Source organism: Oppia nitens, unplaced genomic scaffold (assembly GCF_028296485.1).
Source record: "Oppia nitens isolate AA-2021 unplaced genomic scaffold, nextdenovo-longstitch-racon4-pilon3 scaffold12_pilon_pilon_pilon, whole genome shotgun sequence".
Taxonomy (NCBI): Eukaryota; Metazoa; Arthropoda; class Arachnida; order Sarcoptiformes; family Oppiidae; genus Oppia; species Oppia nitens.
In genome coordinates, this window is record NW_026533191.1 from 435,001 (window position 1) to 458,299 (window position 23,299).

The window sequence follows — 23,299 nt, forward strand, 5'->3', positions numbered from 1 at the left end:
ATAAATATATATATATATATATATATATATATATATATATATTATTTACACTAATTATGAGACAGTTAATTTAGTTTATTAATAATTACTAGATATATTATTTTAYTAACAAATACATGTATTTAATATATATATATATATATATATATATATCTAATTTAACTAATTTAAATATATCTAAACAAAAAACTTTATATATTGTAAATATATTATATTGTACTCAAAAAATATTATACAATTTATAATATTTATAAAAAAAACAATTCATACATATTTTTCTATTTACAAATAACTAACTTATTATATCAATATATATATTCAAATTAAATTAAATTGTTATTGAAAAATKATATATATATCGGWATATATAAAACTAAATTATTGTATTACTTRCGCTTAGCAACAAAATATAATAAGTAATAACATTAATAGTAYACTAATTTKTATRTTAATATATATATATATATATATATAATATATGAAATATATATTGTTKTTAATATAAATATAAAATTTATTTTATCAATAAAATTATGTTGTTGTTGATAAAAGCTAGCTTAYTAAAAAAATCAATATATWTATATATATATATKAAATATTGCAATAATATTAGATTTATAKATTTTTTAATATATATGAATAATATACAAAACATACTAAATGTATATTAAATTAAAATTATCACAAAWTTTTTTTAATACATATTACACTTACATTATATTTAGTGATTTGTTTATAATAWAAAATTTCAAATAATTTAAATGCTAAAAACTTTTTTGAATAATATWTAATTTGTTTTAAAATATACTTAATATCTACATACAGTTATACTACAATATAGTGTACATATATATATAMTKTATATATATATATTAATAAAAACAGTATTGTATKGCAAAAATAAATTTCTAATTATAATTTATTGCTAAATCTCTATGTAATTCAATTCAATTGTATTACTATATCAATATATATATAAATTTTATTTTTATATACATGTTTAATAATAWTATATATAAATAACACTAAAAAAAATAATAATAATGATATCATATTATTTAAAAACTTTTATTATTATTATTTCTGCTATTATTTTCTATTGATAGCTCAATATTTTGATAAATAAAAAAAGATAGTACAGTATATTAAATTGTTCAAGGATATTTTAGTAGTGATTAATTTTTTTAAACAACTAAAMTAAACMTTTTAGAWAAATTAAAAATTTAATTTGCATTTTTTAATTAATTATAATAAAAACTATTGTATTAATTATACAATTAAATTATTTATATTAAAGTTTTATTAATAATAATCAATTAATTTATTTTTAGTTAAAATATTTATACTGTTAACTAAATTTATATACAGTATTGCTTACAATGTTGTTGTTTTTGTGTCACAGTCTATAAATCATTGATTTATATTACTCTCTAATAATAATAMTAYTAMTAACTATAGTATTAATAATAATAATAATTATATTAAACTATACGTACAGTTAGTGTAATGACTACCACCACCTAAATGATATCTCAACTAATATTTTGTTAGCAAATAAAATACATTAAACTTTTTAGCAAACAACTAATACAATACACAAAAGTTTGCTATAATAATAGTTGCTATTATCAAAAAAAAAAAATATTTTATCTAAAGTAGACATTGAATATACTGTATATATATATAGTATAATACTGTATTGWAGTTTAATTATTAAACAACAACAACAACAATAAAATGTAATTTTTATTTTTAAACAAWTTTTTATATATAGATTTTWAATAATTTTAAAYAAGTTTGTTATATAATATGTAACCAAAAAAAAATAATAATAAAAAATAAATACAATTACAACATGTTTGCTTGTTTATATATATATATATATATATATTTGACCATTAATTAAATACACTGTATATATATATATACTGTACTAATAATAATAATAATGCCCGGCTATGAAAAGGGTAGATTTGTKGSACTGGGCGACTATGAGAAACAGGAGCTAACTTGTTGTATATGCCGGGAGATACTATGCRATCCAGTRGTGGTTGACTGTTGTTTGCAAACATTTTGCAAAGATTGTATTTATCAATGGCTAGAAACGGAAGCTAACTGTCCACATGATAGACAACCGTTAATGGTTACCGAATTGAGACCAGCACCTAGGTAAGTTTTTTTGTTGTTGTTGTTGTGATAATTATGGTTAGGATAAGTTATGTGTTAATTTTAATTTTATACATATATATACAGTAATACATATATATATAATATAATAAATAAAAATATATATATATATATGTATATATATAATATTAAGTTAAAAAATAATAATAATAATATAAATATATTATTAAATATTAAATATTACAGAATAATTTATTATTTAATATATTAGTTAATATTTTGAGTATATTTGTTTTTATTAATGTTTTAACTTAATTGTATTAATTGTATTGTAAAACTAGTATTAATTATTAGTAATTATTAGCATTATTATTATTACTAACTTATAATGAATAATTTTTTTTAATTACAGTAAAACAWTTAACAAWTAAGATATTTTTTAATTTTTATTTTTTTACTAATTTCATAAATATATTGTATATTTTAWTAGATAATTATATTTCCAGATAAAGSTGTTATAATACAATACAATAGTGTCTATAGTTTTTATAATGTTTTATAAATATACTGTAGATTTAGTARACCTTTAATTTTTTTTATTGTTGATAWWTATATATAYATTATGTCATCACCTGATATATTATAATTATTTTTATTTTATTATTATTTTTCAGCTGATAATCAAATTAAAATTTTATATACAAAAAATTATTGAAATAAATTATTAGTTWTATATATATTTAAAAATAAAAACACATATTTAGTTAACTACATTTGATAACTAAACACACACATATATACACATACACATACACATACACATACACATACACATACACATACACATACACATACACACATAATAATAATTTGAAAAAATGTATTAAAAATATTGATCTATCAATTATAGGATATTAACCAATTTGTTGGGCAAAATGACCATCACATGCGACTACTGGAAAAACGGCTGCAAAGAGTCGATGCCATTGGATCGGCTCCGGGATCATACAAACCAATGTCCCTATAGTTTGCGTTTGTGTCCAAAATGTTACTGTATATGCAATATCAGTCACGACTGTATCAAAGAGCTGATGGCAGTCAATCGGAAAGAGTCCACAAAATATGAACAATTATGGCACGAAAAGGACGTCCTCAACAAAGCAGTGGACGAAATGACCGTACGATTTGTAGATGAAAAGTCTAAACTAGTCAAACAAGTCGATCAACTGCGGGCACAGTTAGCCGATTGTCGTAAACAATTGTTAACTACTAAACAACAATTATCTTTTAATAATAATAAGGATAATAATGTTATTGCTGTAAATATATTTTTAAAATAACCAAGGTCATCTATTTATAGATAATAATTTATAAATAACTCAACAATAATTGTAGTTGGTCATTTTTAAAAAAAAATTAATTGTAAAATTAACTAGATGATAATAGTAGATAGATAATAGCATCAACTATTATCTATGTTGATGATGATGATGATGATGATGCTATGATATTATCTTGTTAATTTTATTAATTAATCAACAACAAAAATAATAAAATGACCAATGAACAATTATTGTTATTATTAAAAAAAAATTTATCTACAAATTATGCCCATGGTCAATTTTTAAAAATTGGATGTATATATATAGTTTATCAGATAAACTAATAGATATAAACTAATGGAAAGTCTAATACCTGTCCCTAACCTAATACTATCCCATAATACATACACCTATATTTACACACACATATATATATATACTAGTATATATATACACACACACATATATATATATATACTAGTATATATATATATACATATATATACAGACACACACACACACACATATATATATATACATATATATACAGACACACACACACACACATATATATATATACATATATATACACACATATATATACCCATACTTGCAATATAAATATTTAGTCAATCAGTCAATTAGTTACCCAAAAAATAAATAAATAAAAAATAATAATAACTTATTTATCTACCGGTGCTTAGGGATTACCACCATCATCGTCATCATCATCATCATCAAGATTATACAAGACATTTTCAACAATGTCACTTAACGCCAATACTACTACTACTACTAACTGTCCACAAAACAGGCCAACAATTTACGATATGATACGCGAAGGTCGCCGCCATTTATCGCAACGGGTGTCCATTACCGAAACCAATACGGATGATACGGTAGCCAATCGGGTCGTAGATGTGGTCAAATCGGAACTACAGTCTAACAACAATATGTACTATATGTGCCAGAATATTGTCTATAAATTGGATCATGAGTTGGGCAGCTCCTGGTGCGTGATAACCAATTACGATAAACAGGGTCACAACTATACCAATAGTAGTTGTTTTGTTAAATTAAAGTTTGGAAAATTGACGTTTAAAATCTATCGGACTAAATTTGTAAGTATATATATATATATATATAGATCAATATATATCAGGGTTGCAAAAGGGTGGGGGTAAGGCCATCTTACCCCCCCCTCTGAGATTGATTTACCCCCCCCCCTGGCCTAAAGCCAAAAAGTATATATAGCATAAAAAGTAATATACAGTTTATACTAATTAAAAAGTATTTAAATTTGACTAATATATTATGTAATATATTTAGCAAGGTACTTTACTATATAACTTACATAATACTACTGGCTAAGTTACCTTGCTTAGAGTAAAGTAACTGTACACGATATATTACTCAAATTTAAACTATTAATTGGTATTATCTATATACATATATTGATATATAAATTATATACAGTTTATACTACTTAAAAAATGTTTAAATTTGACTAATATATTATGTAATATATTTAGCAAGATACTTTATATAACTTTCCTAATAATACTGTATTACTACTAAGTTAACTTGCTTAGTGTAAAGTTAACTGTACATGATAAATTAGTCAAATTTAAACTTTTAATTGGTATTATCTGTATATATATATAATAATAATAATTTATATAACAACTCTAATCTGTAGTCTACTAAAATAATTATTAAATTATAGCCCCCTGGCCCTACCCTCGGGCAATCAGTGGCCCATATGTGAAAATGTGGGGGTGGGCAATAAGTTAGATATAGCCAACCCACCCCCACCCCCATCCACTACCAAATATATGAATTCACTCAAAAATAGCCCCCTGCCCCCCGACTATTGAAGTTTTTCATTGAATATCTGTAATTAACATTACAATGAACTATCCTTACCCACCCCACCCCCAAATCGTTTTCTACCTCCACGACTTCACACATAGCGCCCCAGTAGATGTGGGGGGGGCTGGCGGGAGGTATTTGCCTGATATAGCCCCCCCCATATAGAAAATGCATGATTTTAAAATTTAAAAAAATCGGAGTTAGTGGGGAGGGGGAGAGGGGCTATTATTAATGTTAATAACAATTTTTTTTAAAAAAATCATATTATTATTACTAATATATTTTTCAACAAAAAAAAACTGTTTGAATCAATCAATTAATTTATTGGTAATTAAGTTGGACGTACCGCTACTGAAACGTCGGCTCCGGGACGGCAAAGTCGAACCAAAAATCCGACTGTTCGACACCGATATGACCGAATCGATGATACAGTTTGTCGAAAATATATCGTTGACAGCCATCCGAAAACATAAGACACTGAAATCAATTGCCAGTGAATTGCGATCGAAAATGGACGCCGAATACGGCGGTCACTGGAATTGTTTTGCCCATAATTACGGCGATTATTCGGTCAATAAAAAGGATAAAACATTTGCCAGTTTCGATATCGATGAACTAAAATTGACCATGTTTCAATCGAGTTAAATTAATTTAATTTAATTAATTAATAATAATAATAATTATTATTATTATTATAGTTATATAAATTGATTTAAAATTTTCTTAAATTTTTCAGTTTGTTTGGTATTTTTAAAAACATTGAATATTTTACTACTACTACTACTACTACTACTACTACTAATAATAATAATAATAATTATTATTAGTTATAAATTAACACAAAAACAAAAACTCAAAATAATTAATAAATCCTAAAACTTTCTGTTTGTTTGGTATTTTAAATATTAAATAATTTAATAATAATATTAATAATTATTATTATTAATATATAAATTGACAAAAAAACTGTCGAAATAATAAAAAAATATCTTAAACTATATGTTGATGAAGATATTTTAAACATTAGATAATTTAATTATAATAATAGTAATAATAATTATAATAATTATAATTATTATAATTATTATAAAATTATTATTATTAGAGTTATATAAATTGACAAAAAAAACTGTCGAAATAACAAATAAAATACTAAAACTATCAGTTTGTTTGGTATTTTTTAATAACATTAGATAATAATTTAATTATAATATTAATAATACACATTAATTAATTAATTAATTAATTAAGTGTACCATGTTTAATTATGAATTACAATTTTTAAAAAAAATAATAATAATTAAATCCTAATATTTGTTTTTTTTAAATATATTTATGTTTTAAGTGGTAAATGTCAACAAAAAAAATTGTTAACAAAAATACTATGTTTTTAAATGACAAAAAAAAAATATTAATATTAAACTAAATATTTTCTAATTGTCAAAATTTTTTTTATATTATTATTTACAACATATATAACCACTGAATATATTTGTATTATTTTTTTTAAAAAAAATTTTATTTTAAATATTCTAAAAATTAATATCTATTGGTATTGAGGAGCGGATCCGGAAAATGCTGAACCACTGGCACCGGGAGGTGGTGTCTGACCTAATTGTGTGGGATCTTCCAGTGGATGAATAGGTCGAAACTGTTCCGACGAGTATCGGGTAAATAGTATACCCATTCCTTCGATAAGTGCTAGAAGTACGCCACCGATTATAGCCGACCCGACCATAGCTCCCGTTCCGTCTGTATATACAACAAGTAGTAGTAGTCAAACAATTAGCAAACAATAGTCTAAATCAATCAATAGGTTAATTAAAACAAACAAATCATCCGATTGTGTCCACACACACACATATGTATGTACACATATGTATACACATACATACAGATACATACACATACACATACATACACATACATACACATACATACACATACATACACATACATACACATACATACACATACATACACATACATACACACACATACATAAGTACAGATACATACATACACACATACATACAGATAGATACACACATACATACACATACATACACACACACACACATACACACACACATACATACACACACACACAYACACACACACACACACACACACACATACACACACACACATACACACACACACACACATACACACACACACCCACACACCCACACACCCACACACACCCACACACACACACACATACATACACACAGTTGTCTACTAACTTCTAACGGCTAGTATAGCGCCGGTCAGTGCACCCGAAGTAATACTATTCCACGGGTCCTCCTTTTTGCGGATGTGGACCAGCGAACAGTCAATGGTACTGAACAGACCGCCCCATACGGCAAAATTGCCGCCAATAATCGGCGCCCGACTCCTGATCGCCGACCACGAACCCAGTAGTCGCCGATTGACGCCTTGCGGTGCATTACGAAAGCCGCGAATGGCCTGAAATACTGAACCGCCGATCGCACCCATAGTGAAGGCACCGCCGCAGTCGTCCACTATACGCCACGGACACGGCTCGCGGGCGTATTCTTCCATTTTTTTATGGTCTGGTCAGGTCAGTCAATCACCGATAATATGGCCGAAACAACAAAAATATTACCGATATTATGGTCACCCGATTTGGTCACTAAAAAACAAAATAATAGACACTTTTTTCTATCAATGAAAATGTGTTTTGAGTTTTGAATGCATTTTTCAATTCAATTCAATACTAGACTTCATTTCTGATGCAATGATAGACTGATTAGAATTATAATCAAAACCAAAACAATAGCCACAAACACACAAACACATAGATATGTGTTTATATACAATAGATTATACTTAATATGTATACATACATAAATAATGTATATATATGTGTGTATGTATAATAACTATTCCTAACATAGAAATGTAAAAAAAAACTACGCCCACCCCCTTAAGTATTAAACACTAATATTGGGCGCATATACAGTACATATAATACTGTATTATGGGACGGCCATTATTGTTTTGGTTTTGTATATAATCAATATGTTTTTTTCAATAATATTAATATCATTGCAAACATTGCACATTGGGTTCGGTTATCAATAACGTCGGGGAAATAAATTTGTTTAATAAATTATATCAATTTTTTTATTATTATTTTGTTTAATTGTATTATAATTAATAATAATTAAAATATAAATTATTATTTTTTTTTAAATCTGAGTTTTCAACTATTATATTGAAAATATAAAAATATATTTTATTTTTATTTTATTAGAGAGAGAGAGAGAGAGAGAGAGAGAGAGATAGAGAGATTAGTTTCATTAAAAATATTAATTAAAAATTAAAAAAACAATTAACTTAACTAACTGTACAATAAAGTATTAAATTTTTAATTATTTTTGAATGTATTATTTAGTAATAATTAAATTTATAATAATAATAATAATAATCACTAATTAATTGCTTCAAAATACAGTACAGTATTACATGAATGTTGTAATAAATACAGTAATACTACTATACTTAAGTAAATTAAATTTAATAAACTTTTTTAAAAAAATTAAATAATCAACCTTGCTGATTATAGTTGTCATATAAATTTACGGTTATCAAAAATAAAATAAAAAAATAAAATAAAATAAATTGATGATTAAATATAAAACAATATTACATAATAATAATGAGTGTGTATATATACAGTATAAATATAACCATAAATTAAAATATATATTTATAATATACAATATTATAGTATTTTAATTGTTATTTTTTAAATAATTAATTTTGTTTTTTTATTAAAATAGCAATGTACAAATTTATTGTATCCAGGTCATTATTAGCTCAATATGTTTGCTCAAAAAAATCAAATAATCTACAGGTATTTGAACTAATATCCCGGTGCTTGTCATCATCATCATCACTATCATCTTCATCCTCATCATCATTGGTGGCGAAAAAACAAAAATTAGTTCAATTCAAGGGTCCAATGGCACCGGTATTCACACCGTTCGATAGCCAAGGGTTTTCGTATAATTTTTGATTTTTTTGTATTAAATTAATACTTATATTAACACTTTTGATGGACAGTGAGATCGATGTCAAACAAATCGATGGTTATATCAAGTATTTAGTTGATAATGAAGTTCGCGGTATATATTTGATGGGAACTACTGGTGAGGGCTATAGTTTGACTAACGATGAACGGCTAGCCCTGAGCACTGCCTGGTCTCAGGCGATCAATGCCTCCAAGGGTGTCGATCTCCTTAGTGTTGTCAACGTTAGCTCCCTGTGCGTCAAAGAGGCCATACAATTGGCCAAACATTCGGAAGCTATCGGTACGGATGCTATAGCATTATTGCCGCCCAGTTATTACAAACCTAACAGTGTTGGTCAACTGTTAGACTATATGAAACTGATAGCCCAGGCGGCGCCCAATACACCGCTTATCTACTATAATATACCGCCAAAAACTGGTCAACTTAATTGTAAGTCAATAAAATAAATAATAGTTATAATTAATTAACTAATTAACTAAACTTATAATTAATTAAATAACTAAACATATAATTAACTAATTAACTAAACTTATAATTAACTAATTAACTAGACTTATAATTAACTAAATAAGTAAACATATAATTAACTAATTAACTAAACTTATAATTAATTAATTAACTTAACTAAATAATTAACTAAATTAATAACTTTTTCAAAATTTTTTTTAACTAATACTTTTTTAAAAAAAATAGTGAACTTAATTGTGGCCATTGTTGAGGGCGTCAAACAAATACCGCAATTGACGGCAATAAAAGTAAAATAAAAAATATTATTTTTTTGTTTAAATATTATTATAACTATTAATTAATTAAAATTTTTTTTAATAATTTTAATAATTATAATTTAATWATCAGTATTCCGATGAAAACATTATTACATTGCAATTACTTCAGCAACAACTCAGCGGACAGTTGTTTAAAATATTTCTCGGTTTCGATGAGGTATTAGTTTATAAATTTAAAAAAAAATATTTAAAAAAACTTTATTTATTTATTTATTTAGTCTGTMCTACGGGTGCTGACTGGCCTACGAGGGTTTGATGCGGCYATAGCCCAGTCGTTTAATTTGTCGGGTATTCCGCAAACGTTTAACCGATTTTTGAAATTTGTTGAACAGTCCGATATGGTTGGTGCCAGTCGTGAGAAACAACTAATTTTGGACGAGTTTTTAAAACATAAGTCAACCGGTAATATGATATTATCGCAGAAACTGGCACTGAATGCCAGTGCCCGGCGCTGGTCGTTCAATGTCGGACATCCGCGTCCGCCCAATAGTTTTCATTATGATTTCAGACATTTATAATTATATTATTATTATTAATATATAATATATTATTAATATACCTATATATATATATATATATATATATATATATATATATATATATATATATATATATATATATATATAAATTTATAATAATAAAAAAATGTTATATTAAATAATAATATCAATAATAATAGTACAATATTAATATTACATATTATTATGTAATGTAATTTATATATACAGTATTTTTATATATATATATATATTGAATAACATTAATATATAATTGTTGCAAATTATGATAAAAATAAAACAAAAATTTGTTTTTATTTATTATAAATTCACAAAATTTATAAAAAATAAAATAATTTTTGTTTATAGAAAATTAGTCGAAATATAAAATATTTTAATTGTATAACAAATTATTTAAATATATATATATTAACCACAAACTAAAAAAATAAATAAATATTATATTTCTATATTATTATAAAAATAAAAAAATAATAATATAATAATAAACATAACAAACTTATTTTTTTTTAATTAATAAACAGTCAATTTATAAGATATTTTTTTTGGAGGAAACAAAAAATAACAATTCAATGATTTAAATGATGAGCGAAATAGTTGTTCAAAAATCTATTAACAGGCAATGAGCGGCCTGTAATAGTCGGGCATACCCTTCGTGAGTAGACCTATCTGTTGTTCATCGGAGGCGCGCGCTTCGTCCAGAAGGCGGCGCATATCGTGATAGTACGTAAGTACGCTTTCATTAGCTTTGAGTTTTCGGTCGGAGGCTTCAACAAGACCGTGACCAACCATACGACCAAAACGCGCAATCATAAGAGATCGGCATTCGGCCCAGGTCAGGTTTGGAAGTTTTCGGGCGACTTCACGACAATACCAACTGAAGGCATCGCCGGTCAAGTGCTTGGCGAGCGCAAGCAGCCTCTCGTAGTCGTTATAAGCGTATGTCAATGCGGTGAAGCCATCGAGCCATTCGTCGATAGGAGTTAAGGAGTAACCGCCTATAAATGGTTCACATAATTTCGAAGCGTGTTTTACGGTACTATGCGGTCGTGTTGTTAAGGTATCGGCATCGGAGTCCAATCTCTGTACGCTTGTAGTCGATAAACTCGATGCCGTATTGCGATTGTTAATCACATTTCGTAACTTGTAAGCTCTGGTCAGCGTTGCCAGACGTTGTGCTAACCCATCCTGTGTCGGGTCGTTAGTCATATCGCGGGTCAATGCTTCCAAGTCTGAAGCGATTGACGACAAGTCTTCATTCGTGTATCGGAAATCGGGTTGATATATATATATATATGAATGGCGGTAGTGTGCGGCCACTACGTAACTGTTGAGACATCGTTGTCTTCGTATCGTTTCTTTAAAACGCTTTATTAACGAAAAAACCGTTGAATCGATGAGAGCCGTTAAGGCGACAAAAAACCGTTGTTTTTTGAATTCAAAAGTGTCGGTGAGTAGGTCGTCGAAGTCGATTTACTTTCGATATCCGCGTAGGTAAGTATCTCAGTCGACTGCGCCAATTGAGTTGAGTGGCCGTTGATCAGGCGGCCAATAACTCGGGTTCGGTAAAGTATACGAAATAAGTACACGTTTTTATATGAAAGTAAACGATTTTATTAAATATAAAATATGCGACTAAACGCTGTGAAAGCTAAACGACTACTACTGTTGCGGAAACGGTAGAGTCGTTGAAATAATGCAATGCTGCCGCTTATGATGTTGTGTTGAGCGCCAGCTGTTAACACACTCCCCGGCCGCGAAACTGCGTATATTGTCCGAATTTTGCGACCTTCGGGTAATGCGATCACGTACATCAATCGGTGATGTGTTTCGGTGATTACGGTCTTGTTTATCATCAAACCGTCGTTGTTTGTCTTGTGGTAGACGTCCAATCGGTGTCACAGGTGGTCGTATTAGTGGATGTTTCTTTTCGGTGTGATTTGTGATATCACGCTTAACGGTGAACAAACCAATCTGTGGTATTCGCGGACTACTGCCGGAACACCCAAACGATTTGTTATGCGATTTGATCGGCTCCTGTCGTCGACATTGACGTTTCCAATGATATTCGGTGAAACCGTGTCGAAGACATCGAGGACAAGGAGTCGGCGGTATGTCATACTTACGATTGTCTTTACGATTTATGTGATTGTTTTCGGTGACAATACCGACTTTTTTGACTGTCATATGTGCGACTTTCGGTTTATTCGTGATGTGTCGTTGACTTCGCAGGCGCACAGTTGTCTTCATTTCTGCGATGTCGAGGCCTATGAGAACATCGTACGCGATGTCCATTACGTGAATCGTTACGTATTCGGTGTCCGTATATTTGAATCTTAACGTTTACGACACCGAGTGTATACTTATCGCCGGCAATGGTACCTACTTTGGTCTTATGTCGCGCGTCGGGTCGGAGTTTCATTTGTTTTGCGACATCCTTCGATAAGATAGTAATGTCGGCGCCATTATCTATGAATGCTCGTACGGGTTTGTCATTAATTCGTATATCTCGATATCGTTCAATATGCGAGACAGCGTTAACCACTGGATCTGGATTTTTCGGTTCTGTTCTCGGACAGACGCGCATCCAGTGATATTCGGTTATGCCGTGTCGTCGGCATCGTGGACATGGAGTCGGTGGCCTATCATTGTTACCGTTCTGTCGCTTTTTCCAACGATTACGTTTCGGTTGGCCGTCTTCGTCGTCGATAGCGTTAACGTTAAAACTTTTATTTCTTTTTCGTGTCTCTTCGACGAGAAGTGCTATCTGTAGCCATTCTTGAGGCGTTGTCGGTCGTTGACAGGCAATGAGCGGCCTGTAATAGTCGGGCATACCCTTCGTGAGTAGACCTATCTGTTGTTCATCGGAGGCGCGCGCTTCGTCCAGAAGGCGGCGCATATCGTGATAGTACGTAAGTACGCTTTCATTAGCTTTGAGTTTTCGGTCGGAGGCTTCAACAAGACCGTGACCAACCATACGACCAAAACGCGCAATCATAAGAGATCGGCATTCGGCCCAGGTCAGGTTTGGAAGTTTTCGGGCGACTTCACGACAATACCAACTGAAGGCATCGCCGGTCAAGTGCTTGGCGAGCGCAAGCAGCCTCTCGTAGTCGTTATAAGCGTATGTCAATGCGGTGAAGCCATCGAGCCATTCGTCGATAGGAGTTAAGGAGTAACCGCCTATAAATGGTTCACATAATTTCGAAGCGTGTTTTACGGTACTATGCGGTCGTGTTGTTAAGGTATCGGCATCGGAGTCCAATCTCTGTACGCTTGTAGTCGATAAACTCGATGCCGTATTGCGATTGTTAATCACATTTCGTGCGGCGGCGGCCACTTGTGCAGCTCTGGTCAGCGTTGCCAGACGTTGTGCTAACCCATCCTGTGTCGGGTCGTTAGTCATATCGCGGGTCAATGCTTCCAAGTCTGAAGCGATTGACGACAAGTCTTCATTCGTGTCTTCGGAAATCGGGTTGAGTCCGTTCGCACCCGTCGGTACATTCAGTTCGTTACTGAATGGCGGTAGTGTGCGGCCACTACGTAACTGTTGAGACATCGTTGTCTTCGTATCGTTTCTTTAAAACGCTTTATTAACGAAAAAACCGTTGAATCGATGAGAGCCGTTAAGGCGACAAAAAACCGTTGTTTTTTGAATTCAAAAGTGTCGGTGAGTAGGTCGTCGAAGTCGATTTACTTTCGATATCCGCGTAGGTAAGTATCTCAGTCGACTGCGCCAATTGAGTTGAGTGGCCGTTGATCAGGCGGCCAATAACTCGGGTTCGGTAAAGTATACGAAATAAGTACACGTTTTTATATGAAAGTAAACGATTTTATTTAATATAAAATATGCGACTAAACGCTGTGAAAGCTAAACGACTACTACTGTTGCGGAAACGGTAGAGTCGTTGAAATAATGCAATGCTGCCGCTTATGATGTTGTGTTGAGCGCCAGCTGTTAACACAAATTAATACTAGTAATATCTAACTAATCATTAACAATATAATATTAAGTTAAAACATTAATAAAAAAAATAATATACTTAAAAATATTTAAAACTAACTTTTAGGACATTACCCAATATATTAGTTTATTATTAGTTTTGATAATTAAAATAATTTAAAATAAAAATTCAATAAAAAAAATAAATATATAAATACTGTGTATTATCGGCAAATATGTCGACCGCAAACAAATCCTGGCCAACAAATCCCAGACTATAGACGTCGGCCATTTTGTTATACTTTTGACCTTCGAGTACTTCGGTGGCCATATATCTCATGGTACCCGCACGGGACGTATGCGTCATCGATGACCACTCGTGAGCGGTGGCCAAACCAAAGTCGCATAATTTCACAAACCGATTGTCTACTACTTGTCTATCGGTGGCCACAACCAGAATATTCTGTGGCTTAAGATCCCGATGAATGATCGGTGGTTTGATTTTCTGGTGCAAATAGTCGACACATTGGATAATCTCGAGGAATAGTCGACACCTAATGTAGTTCAATACCAGTTCCAGGTTATCGGTATCGCCTACTGACTGGTGGTGTTCCTCATCTTCATCCAAGAAGAAGATCTGTTGGATTCGTTGGATAACTGTTTCCATATTCATTAGACACGATTCCATCTGAATATAATAGGTATCCATTTCCAGCCAATCGTCATAGTATTTGATAACAAATCTGGGATCCATTTGTCTTAATAGTTGACACTCTTTCTGGATCTGTTTGTCGTCGACACCGATTTCAACTTATTATATAAGATAATAATAATAATTATAATAAAATATAATATTAAAAGTTTATTGGAATATATATATAAATATTAATTATTATTAATAATAATATATATATATATATTAATTACCGGTAATTATAATAATAACAATAACTTAAATATATTGGTATATACCATATATATATATATATATATAAATATTAATTATTATTAATAATAATATAAATATATATATATTAATTACCGGTAATTATAAAAATAACAATAACTTAAATATATTGGTATATACCATATATATATATTAATTATTATTAATAATAATATAAATATACTGCAGTATATATGGTATACCATACCATACAATGATATAATATATATTAATTAATAATAATATAAATATACTGGTATATATATATATATATACATGTATATAACATATAATAATATAAAAAAATATATATCATAATAATAATTAATATTTATAATAATATATATATATAAAATTTATATACAATTACCATTAAGTGGTATTATTTTAACAGCATAAAATTGATTATTTTGTTTATGTTGAACATAATCTACCTGGCCAAATGTACCTGTACCTAGACAATTGATTACTTGAAATTTTTGTTGATATATCGACATATTAACCTAACTGATCCCCGCCCCCATATACAGTATATATAGCTAAAAAAATAGGGTAGTTAAAAAATTGTTTGTTTTTTTAAACAATTTTTTATTTAAACAAAAATATATATACAATAATAATATTTACATTGAAACTGTACAGTACTTATAAAAATATGTTTAAAAAAAATTATGATTAAAACTATAGATATTATTACCTAATTGTCCAATAGTTTTGCAATACTTTAAACATTGGACTTAAAATGTGTGTATAAGTTATTAATACATTATTATTATTATTATTATTATTATATAAATTATGTTTAAATAAAAATTGGTAAAATAATTATTAATTGCAATAAATAACGTTTAAATTTTTAATATTTTTTGTTGGATACAATAGAATAATACAGTAATAATAAAAATATATATAATATTTAAATAATTATTTTAATAGATTATAATTTTTTTTGAAAAAAAATAATTAATGTTTATTTTAAACAAAATAATTATTATTTAAATATTCATATATTTTTAATTTAATTTTTGTTGTAAATTGTTTACAAATAATTGAAGTTTACTTTTGTTTTTTAAAATTTTTTTATTATTATTATTTTCTTTACATTTACTACTAATTAAATATTAAAGTAATTTAATTTAATTTATTTAATTATTATTTATTTAAATTAATTTATATATATATATATATATTAAAACTTTAATTAGCTTACCAAATTAGTTTAGTTTTTTTAATAAAATAAAAAAAAAATTTTTAGTTAGATTTTATTTTGGACATTATCTTTGAAAAATTTCGGGGTAGGTTTGCCATTGAAAATGCCGACATTGCCTTTCGGATGATAATTGCATACAACAGCCGATAGTTTGGTCAGATCCGTGTCCGTAGTACCGTTTGAACATCGGGCACAGCCTATTTTGGTCGACTCTTTCCATACCAGTGCCGTAAAATGGGCGGTTTTCGGATTAAATTTAGGATCAGTAAAGTTATAGTGTTTGTGTTGCTTATACCTAAAAAATCGGGTTATCATTAACAACAAACAAAAAAAACAATACATGTTTTCTATTAATTTCATTAAGTTTTGATATATATATATATATATATATACTGTAGAATAATATATATAGTATCTATAATATATATATATATTTATATAATGTAGAAAAAAATAATATCTATAATAGTTATTATATTCTATGGAGTTATTATATATATATATTATTCTATAGTATATATATAATAATTCCATAGAATATAATAACTATTATAGATATTATATTTTATTTCTACAGTATATATATATATACACGGATTATGATCTACCGAAGACTCGGGCCCTTTTTATGTATATTACATATGTTTTTTGTGTAACTATATCTCTATTAAATAATTATATAATTACATAAATGATGTCGCATTTTTTTAAACAACACATGACAATATGGTATCTTTTATAATTATCAAATGTAGCATAAAAAACATAAGTAACATAAATAAAAAAGTACCGAGTTTGTTCTGAAAATGTTTAGTGTACTATAGAATAATATATATTGATCTATATATATCATATCATATCATATCTATATACAGTATATCATATCTATATATATCATATCTATATATATACAGTAAAAACTGTATGTTTTTTTTAATACCACAAATCAATAGCCACTTTACAAGACAACTGTTCCGGCATATTCATGACACCGGAAATATTTTCAGTGTTAACTGTATTTGGTTTAATATTGTTGGTTAGGTTGCCATACTCTAAGCACCGTTTTTTTGCTTGCTCAACTAACTTTATTATTTAAAAAAAAATAAAATTAAAAAATAAATAAATATAAAATAAATAAATTGAAAATAATTACAAAAAAATAAAAATAAATACATACTTTGTTATCAATTGCTAGTTTAGGCGACTTATGTTTGGCTCTCAACTCATTGTGATAATTGAGACAATCATCTGAAAATTTTTTATCAGTTTTATCAACAAAATTACTGCTGCATATAATTGATGCTAAATTAATAACTATATAATTGAAAAATATATGTAATTAATTAATTAATAATATTTAAAAAAAACAAAATAAATTTCAATATATATTATGTATATTTATATTACCTAATAATACAATAATAATAATACTAAATGGTTTATTTAGATTCATAGTTAATAATAATACAAAAAAATATATGCACAATATTTTTTTTTTAATAATTAATAATATAAAAAAATATATGCACAATTTTTTTAATAATTATTAATAATTATAAAAAAATTAAATATTTTGTTTTACTACATAAACTATATTTTTATATAAGGTTTTAATACTTTTTCAATATGGTATATCAGTATATATATAAAAAATATTTAATTAATATTAAAATAAAGTAAAACAAAATATTTAATTATTTTTTATATATATATAAAAATATAAGTTATATTATATAATTAAAAATGTAGAAAATGACTACATAAAATAAAATTAATATATATTTATAAGTTTAATAGTAATAAATAAAGGTGCCATTTTAAAAAAATAATTTAATTATCTAATATGTTGAAATTAAAATTGTTATTAATTATTATAATAATTTTTATTAATATATTAATTTTTTGCTAAATTTAGTATTATATTTAATGTTATAAAAAATATTATATAGATATTTAAATTAAATATTAAATATAATAGAAATTTGAAACATATTAGATTTTTAAAAATAATTTTTTTGATATTTAATTAATTGAATATATAATTAATTTATTTTGATATATTAAATAATACAATTTAGCAGTACAATCAAATTGTATTATTTAATATATAAAAATAAATTAATTATATATTTAATTAATTAAATATTAAAAAAAATTAATTAAACAATTTTAAGATAACAAAAATTAAGATTTTAAGGATTAGCATTAAAATATTTTTTAAAAATACTTTATTTAGTTAAAAATAATTTAATACAATAAGTAATTTTGAATTTTTTAAAAAATTATTTTATTATTGATATATAAAAATTATTCAAAAATATAATTGTTTGGTTAGTTTTTTTTAAAAAAAATGTCATAAAAATACTAGTTTAGTAAACATTATTAAATTTTGATTTAATTTATTTTATATAAAAAACAATTTTTATTTTGAATCAGTAATTTTAAAAAAAAAATACTTTATTTAGTTAAAAATAAATTAATTAGTTATTAATTTTGATTTAATTTATTTTATATAAAAAACAATTTTTATTTTGAATCTGATATTTAAAAAAAATACTTTATTTAGTTAAAAATAAGTTAATTAGTTATTAATTTTGATTTAATTTATTGTATAAAAATTATTAATTTTTTTTGTTTGTTAATTAGATATTTATTTTTTAAAACACATAATAAGGGTTTTTACTATTGTATGACTACTGAAATAACTATTAAATTTTTTGTATATATCTTAAAGATTATCAATAAGTTTTCCACTGTTAAGACTCGGATAATAATGGACAGACATATAGGATAGTTTGGTATTGGAGTCGATAGCCGTTTTGCATACAATATGTCTGGTTTCATGGATCAGCTCTAGACTGGCTTCTGAATACCGGAGCTCCGATAGCCCAGTCTTTGTGTTGCATTGATTTTCGCGTTGTTTATAATTAAACTTTCGTTTCAGTATTACTTTGGCATCGATCAGATCCTGGGGACCCAACTCGACAGTGCCGTGATCTATAAGATTCATGTTGTTGGCTGAGGTAGGGGGGTCGGCAAKAGTTGGTTGAGTTGTGGTATAGTTGAAAAAAATTTATGAGAAAATTGCATAATTATTAGATATTTGTTTAAAATAAACAAAAAGTATATATATATAAGTATATATATATACTGTATATATGTATATATATACTGTATATAAGTATATACTGTATATAAGTATATATATATATATACTGTATATAAGTATATATATATATACTGTATATAAGTATATATATATATACTTATATACAGTATATATATAAGTATATATATAAGTATATATATAATCATAATAATAACAATAATAATGTTTAAAAAATTAATATAAATAAATATATAATAATTACTTTTACCGTCAATTTCGTCGGGAAAATATGAATACTTGACGATTAGTGGCGAGTGATTGTCGTCGTCGATGCGCATCGTATACCGTCGGGTAGTGTTTGCGGCCAACAAATATGTTTCGCAACTTTCGTCGGTCAGACCCGACTCGAAGCGGACAATATCGTTGACAACTGTACCCAAACCGTCACCTTTGGACTCACATCTATCGAAGGCTTCAATCCAATCGATTTCAGTAGCTATTGGTTTACAACAAAAAAAATTAATTAATTAATTAATTACTGATTTTTTGTCTCCAAAAAAAATATTAATTAAAATTTTATTATTTTTAAAAATTTTAAATAATATTTATAATTTTTAAAAAAATTTATATTTACGCCGTGTTACTCGTCCAATAGTGTGCTGTATAAAACCTAGGTTATAATTTTTTTAAAAATAAATAAATAAATAAACAAAAATTTAAAACAAAAAATGTTAATTAGCATCATAAAATATCATGCCATTTTATTATAGTAATTAATAATTTTGTTGAAATTAATTAATATCTATTTGTTTTATTTTTAGCTAAGTTATATACAGTATATATATATATTTCAATAATAATAATAATTAACAATAAAAAAAATACTTACAGATATTTATCAAAACAATAATTATGCTAAAAAATTTCATAATTGACTGATAATGTTAATTATTTTTTATACTTTTTATACACACAATCTAATAATGATAACTAAAATGCTATAGTTTTTTATATACTGTATAGAGTATAGTCAGTGAAAAAAAAAACTTAATTAAAATAAAACATAATTTATCAATTAAAAAATTATATTTTTTATTGAAAATCTGTTTTTTAGTTTTACAGTATAATTTAATGTATAATATATGACCAATATTAATTAATTAATTTAATTAAACTATTAATACTATAATATTTTTATAATATTTTAAAATATAAGATATTGTATATTTTGAGTATTTCAATTACTATTATTTAATTATTTAAATATATATATATATATATATATACAGTATATATATATATATAACATGTATATAAATAATAACTGCATAACTAAAACTTTATGCAAAACTTATGTTTAATTTTTAAAAATAAATTTAATATTTAATTTATAAAAAACTATATGATTATTTTAAATATTTTATATTTATATCTAACTTTTTATAATAATAATAATAATAATAATTACAGTTAACTTTGTAAATTTTTTAATTTTTAAAAACAAACTTGATAAAGTAATGTAGTTTTAACATAAGTAAACATTGTACTAAAAAATAATGCATAAAACTTAGTTATTATTATAAAAAAAAAATAATAATCACATAATATATTACTATATAATTAAACTATTAAAATAATATTTGTTTTATTTTTTAAAAATACAGATATTATGATTGTTTATTAGTTTATATAATAATTGTTATCTTTATTAAGCATCTGGCCAGTTAGGCCATACCCGGCTTGAATTTGACAACCGTAAACTGGGTTAACCAGGTTTTCCTGTCCAACACTGATCGGCACCTGACCAGTGGTTTGTCATTGTTTTTATGATCCCGTATCTCAATCGTAGACTCTTTAAACCGGAGTTCCCGGAGACCACCATTTGACTGGCACTCGGAGTCATACCATTGTTTATTGTATTTTCTCCATTCAACTAACTGTGCGCCTAAAAATTCTGGCGGACCTTCCACTACTATACCCGTATCTATTATATTGATCATTTTACCTATGGGGGTAGGGGTAGGAGGGGTGGTGTGGGAGGGTTTATATTTAATTAATGTTTAGCTAGCAATATATTAATGGCATAATTTTTTTTGGTTTGTTTTGTATTACCATTTCTTTCAAGATTGAATTGTGAATCGGTATTTACAGCCACAACAGGTGCCCATTGATTGTCATTATTATAGCTGATTAGGTATCGTCTCGTATCGTTTGATCGGTAGGCTTGATAGGACTGGCAGTCCAGTGACTCGACTTTCCCCTCAAATCGGACCAAACTATTGACTTTGAATCCATTTGACTGCAAATTATTATCACATTTATTGAAAATGGCTATAATTTCCCGATCAATAACTATATTATATATATATATATATAAATAAAATTCAATGTTTATTATTATTAATTTAAATAAAATAAAATATTATTATAATTATAATTATTAATTACTTTTTGCTTTTTGACCGATTGTTTCATATATAAAACCTATGGATAAATAATAATAATAATAATATTATTATAGTAATTAATAATTTATTAATATTATTAATAATAATAAAAAAATAATTATAATATTAAATTAATTAATTTTAGTAATAATAAAAAATAATAATTTAAAATTTTCTTACATATATTAATTAACATAAATACTATAATATTATAAAATTTCATGTTTGAATAGTCTATGATAAAATGATAAAAATTAATTTAATAATTAATTTTAAAAAAATTTAGTTCAACTATTTTAATACCTGAATAATATTTTAAATAAAATTTATTAACAAAAAATTAATTATTATATAATACATTAGAGATTGTCTTATTTATATAAATCATATTAAGTTATTTTCCATTATTAGTTATTATTTAAAAAAACAATTTAAAAAAAAAATTATTTATTTTAAAATTGCAAAATAATTAAATTATTAGACAATTATTATAACAATATTTATTTTGTAAGTCTAGAAAATTATTTGTCATTTTTCAATGACAATTAAATTATTAAAAACTTTTTAGCAATAATTAGATTTTTTTATTATTACAAATAATTTGATTATTGTTATTAAAATTTTATTGTATGTCATTATTATTTGATATTGCTTAAATGATTATTGAGTTACATGATTAAAAAAAATTTAAAAAAATAAAAAAAATTAGATAATATTGTTTATTCATTAAATTTTAAAAAATTTTAAATTTAAATATCAACATTTTATTTAACATTTTTAAAAAATTGGTTTCAAATTAAATATAACTATTGATTTGTTGTTAAAGTTTTTCATTTATTTTATTTATGATTTAAAAAAAAAATAATTTAATTATATTTTATTTTCTTAATACTATAGTCTATTTAAAAATATATATAATCTATTTTATTTATTTTTATTATGATTTAATAAATATA

The 23,299-nt window shown here is 25.9% G+C and overlaps 6 protein-coding genes across 7 annotated transcripts; 2 read left to right on the plus strand and 4 right to left on the minus strand.

Annotated features, from left to right (window-relative positions):
* Positions 1-1,948: 1,948 nt before the first annotated feature.
* LOC128956408 (uncharacterized) lies at positions 1,949-5,966 on the plus strand. Its single transcript, XM_054302147.1, has 4 exons — positions 1,949-2,169; positions 3,038-3,446; positions 4,154-4,570; positions 5,658-5,966. The coding sequence occupies exons 1-4, from the start codon at positions 1,949-1,951 to the stop codon at positions 5,964-5,966; spliced, it is 1,356 nt and encodes a 451-aa protein (XP_054158122.1).
* An 838-nt stretch (positions 5,967-6,804) lies between these two features.
* Positions 6,805-8,181, minus strand: LOC128954518 (mitochondrial import inner membrane translocase subunit Tim17-B-like). The gene is made up of 2 exons (XM_054300109.1): positions 7,571-8,181; positions 6,805-7,073 (listed from the first exon to the last, which is right to left on the minus strand). The coding sequence occupies exons 1-2, from the start codon at positions 7,887-7,889 to the stop codon at positions 6,868-6,870; spliced, it is 525 nt and encodes a 174-aa protein (XP_054156084.1). The 5' UTR covers positions 7,890-8,181; the 3' UTR covers positions 6,805-6,867.
* A 954-nt stretch (positions 8,182-9,135) lies between these two features.
* LOC128956427 (N-acetylneuraminate lyase A-like) lies at positions 9,136-10,688 on the plus strand. Its single transcript, XM_054302170.1, has 5 exons — positions 9,136-9,356; positions 9,417-9,814; positions 10,079-10,140; positions 10,241-10,327; positions 10,389-10,688. Exons 1-5 carry the CDS (start codon positions 9,136-9,138, stop codon positions 10,686-10,688), a joined length of 1,068 nt encoding a protein of 355 aa, XP_054158145.1.
* Positions 10,689-16,818: 6,130 nt separating this feature from the next.
* LOC128956437 (Golgi-associated plant pathogenesis-related protein 1-like) lies at positions 16,819-18,240 on the minus strand. The gene is made up of 4 exons (XM_054302183.1): positions 18,219-18,240; positions 17,965-18,101; positions 17,728-17,870; positions 16,819-17,082 (listed from the first exon to the last, which is right to left on the minus strand). Exons 1-4 carry the CDS (start codon positions 18,238-18,240, stop codon positions 16,833-16,835), a joined length of 552 nt encoding a protein of 183 aa, XP_054158158.1. The 3' UTR covers positions 16,819-16,832.
* Positions 18,241-19,430: 1,190 nt separating this feature from the next.
* Positions 19,431-20,925, minus strand: LOC128955587 (uncharacterized). Of its 2 annotated transcripts, none has more exons than XM_054301271.1 (4): positions 20,786-20,925; positions 20,531-20,566; positions 20,165-20,392; positions 19,431-19,805 (listed from the first exon to the last, which is right to left on the minus strand). In XM_054301271.1, the coding sequence occupies exons 1-4, from the start codon at positions 20,823-20,825 to the stop codon at positions 19,516-19,518; spliced, it is 594 nt and encodes a 197-aa protein (XP_054157246.1). In that variant the 5' UTR covers positions 20,826-20,925; the 3' UTR covers positions 19,431-19,515. The 2 variants fall into 2 exon arrangements, with proteins under 2 accessions (XP_054157246.1, XP_054157237.1); XM_054301262.1 differs by having other exon boundaries at positions 20,159-20,392.
* A 595-nt stretch (positions 20,926-21,520) lies between these two features.
* Positions 21,521-22,692, minus strand: LOC128955635 (uncharacterized). The gene is made up of 5 exons (XM_054301312.1): positions 22,647-22,692; positions 22,524-22,577; positions 22,345-22,380; positions 22,009-22,248; positions 21,521-21,901 (listed from the first exon to the last, which is right to left on the minus strand). The coding sequence occupies exons 2-5, from the start codon at positions 22,564-22,566 to the stop codon at positions 21,621-21,623; spliced, it is 600 nt and encodes a 199-aa protein (XP_054157287.1). The 5' UTR covers positions 22,567-22,577; positions 22,647-22,692; the 3' UTR covers positions 21,521-21,620.
* Between the last annotated feature and the right edge of the window lie 607 nt (positions 22,693-23,299).

What these genes read in the sequence shown, in the direction of transcription:
- LOC128954518 (XM_054300109.1), bottom strand. Translation starts at nt 7,889, where the DNA reads ATGGAAGAATACGCCCGCGAGCCGTGTCCGTGGCGTATAGTGGACGAC. An exon ending in CGCTATACTAGCCGTTAGAA is followed by an intron (nt 7,074 to 7,570) that starts GTTAGTAGACAA and finishes TTGTATATACAG; the next exon opens with ACGGAACGGGAGCTATGGTC.
- LOC128956437 (XM_054302183.1), bottom strand. Translation starts at nt 18,240, where the DNA reads ATGAATCTAAATAAACCATTTA. An exon ending in AACTAGCAATTGATAACAAA is followed by an intron (nt 17,871 to 17,964) that starts GTATGTATTTAT and finishes TAAATAATAAAG; the next exon opens with TTAGTTGAGCAAGCAAAAAA. An exon ending in AAAGTGGCTATTGATTTGTG is followed by an intron (nt 17,083 to 17,727) that starts GTATTAAAAAAA and finishes CCGATTTTTTAG; the next exon opens with GTATAAGCAACACAAACACT.
- LOC128955587 (XM_054301262.1), bottom strand. Translation starts at nt 20,825, where the DNA reads ATGAAATTTTTTAGCATAATTATTGTTTTGATAAATATCT. An exon ending in TATTGGACGAGTAACACGGC is followed by an intron (nt 20,393 to 20,530) that starts GTAAATATAAAT and finishes GTAAACCAATAG; the next exon opens with CTACTGAAATCGATTGGATT. An exon ending in CGACGAAATTGACGGTAAAA is followed by an intron (nt 19,806 to 20,158) that starts GTAATTATTATA and finishes CCCCTACCTCAG; the next exon opens with CCAACAACATGAATCTTATA.
- LOC128955635 (XM_054301312.1), bottom strand. Translation starts at nt 22,566, where the DNA reads ATGAAATTTTATAATATTATAGTATTTATGTTAATTAATATAT. An exon ending in ATTTATGTTAATTAATATAT is followed by an intron (nt 22,381 to 22,523) that starts GTAAGAAAATTT and finishes ATTTATCCATAG; the next exon opens with GTTTTATATATGAAACAATC. An exon ending in ATTCAATCTTGAAAGAAATG is followed by an intron (nt 21,902 to 22,008) that starts GTAATACAAAAC and finishes CTACCCCCATAG; the next exon opens with GTAAAATGATCAATATAATA.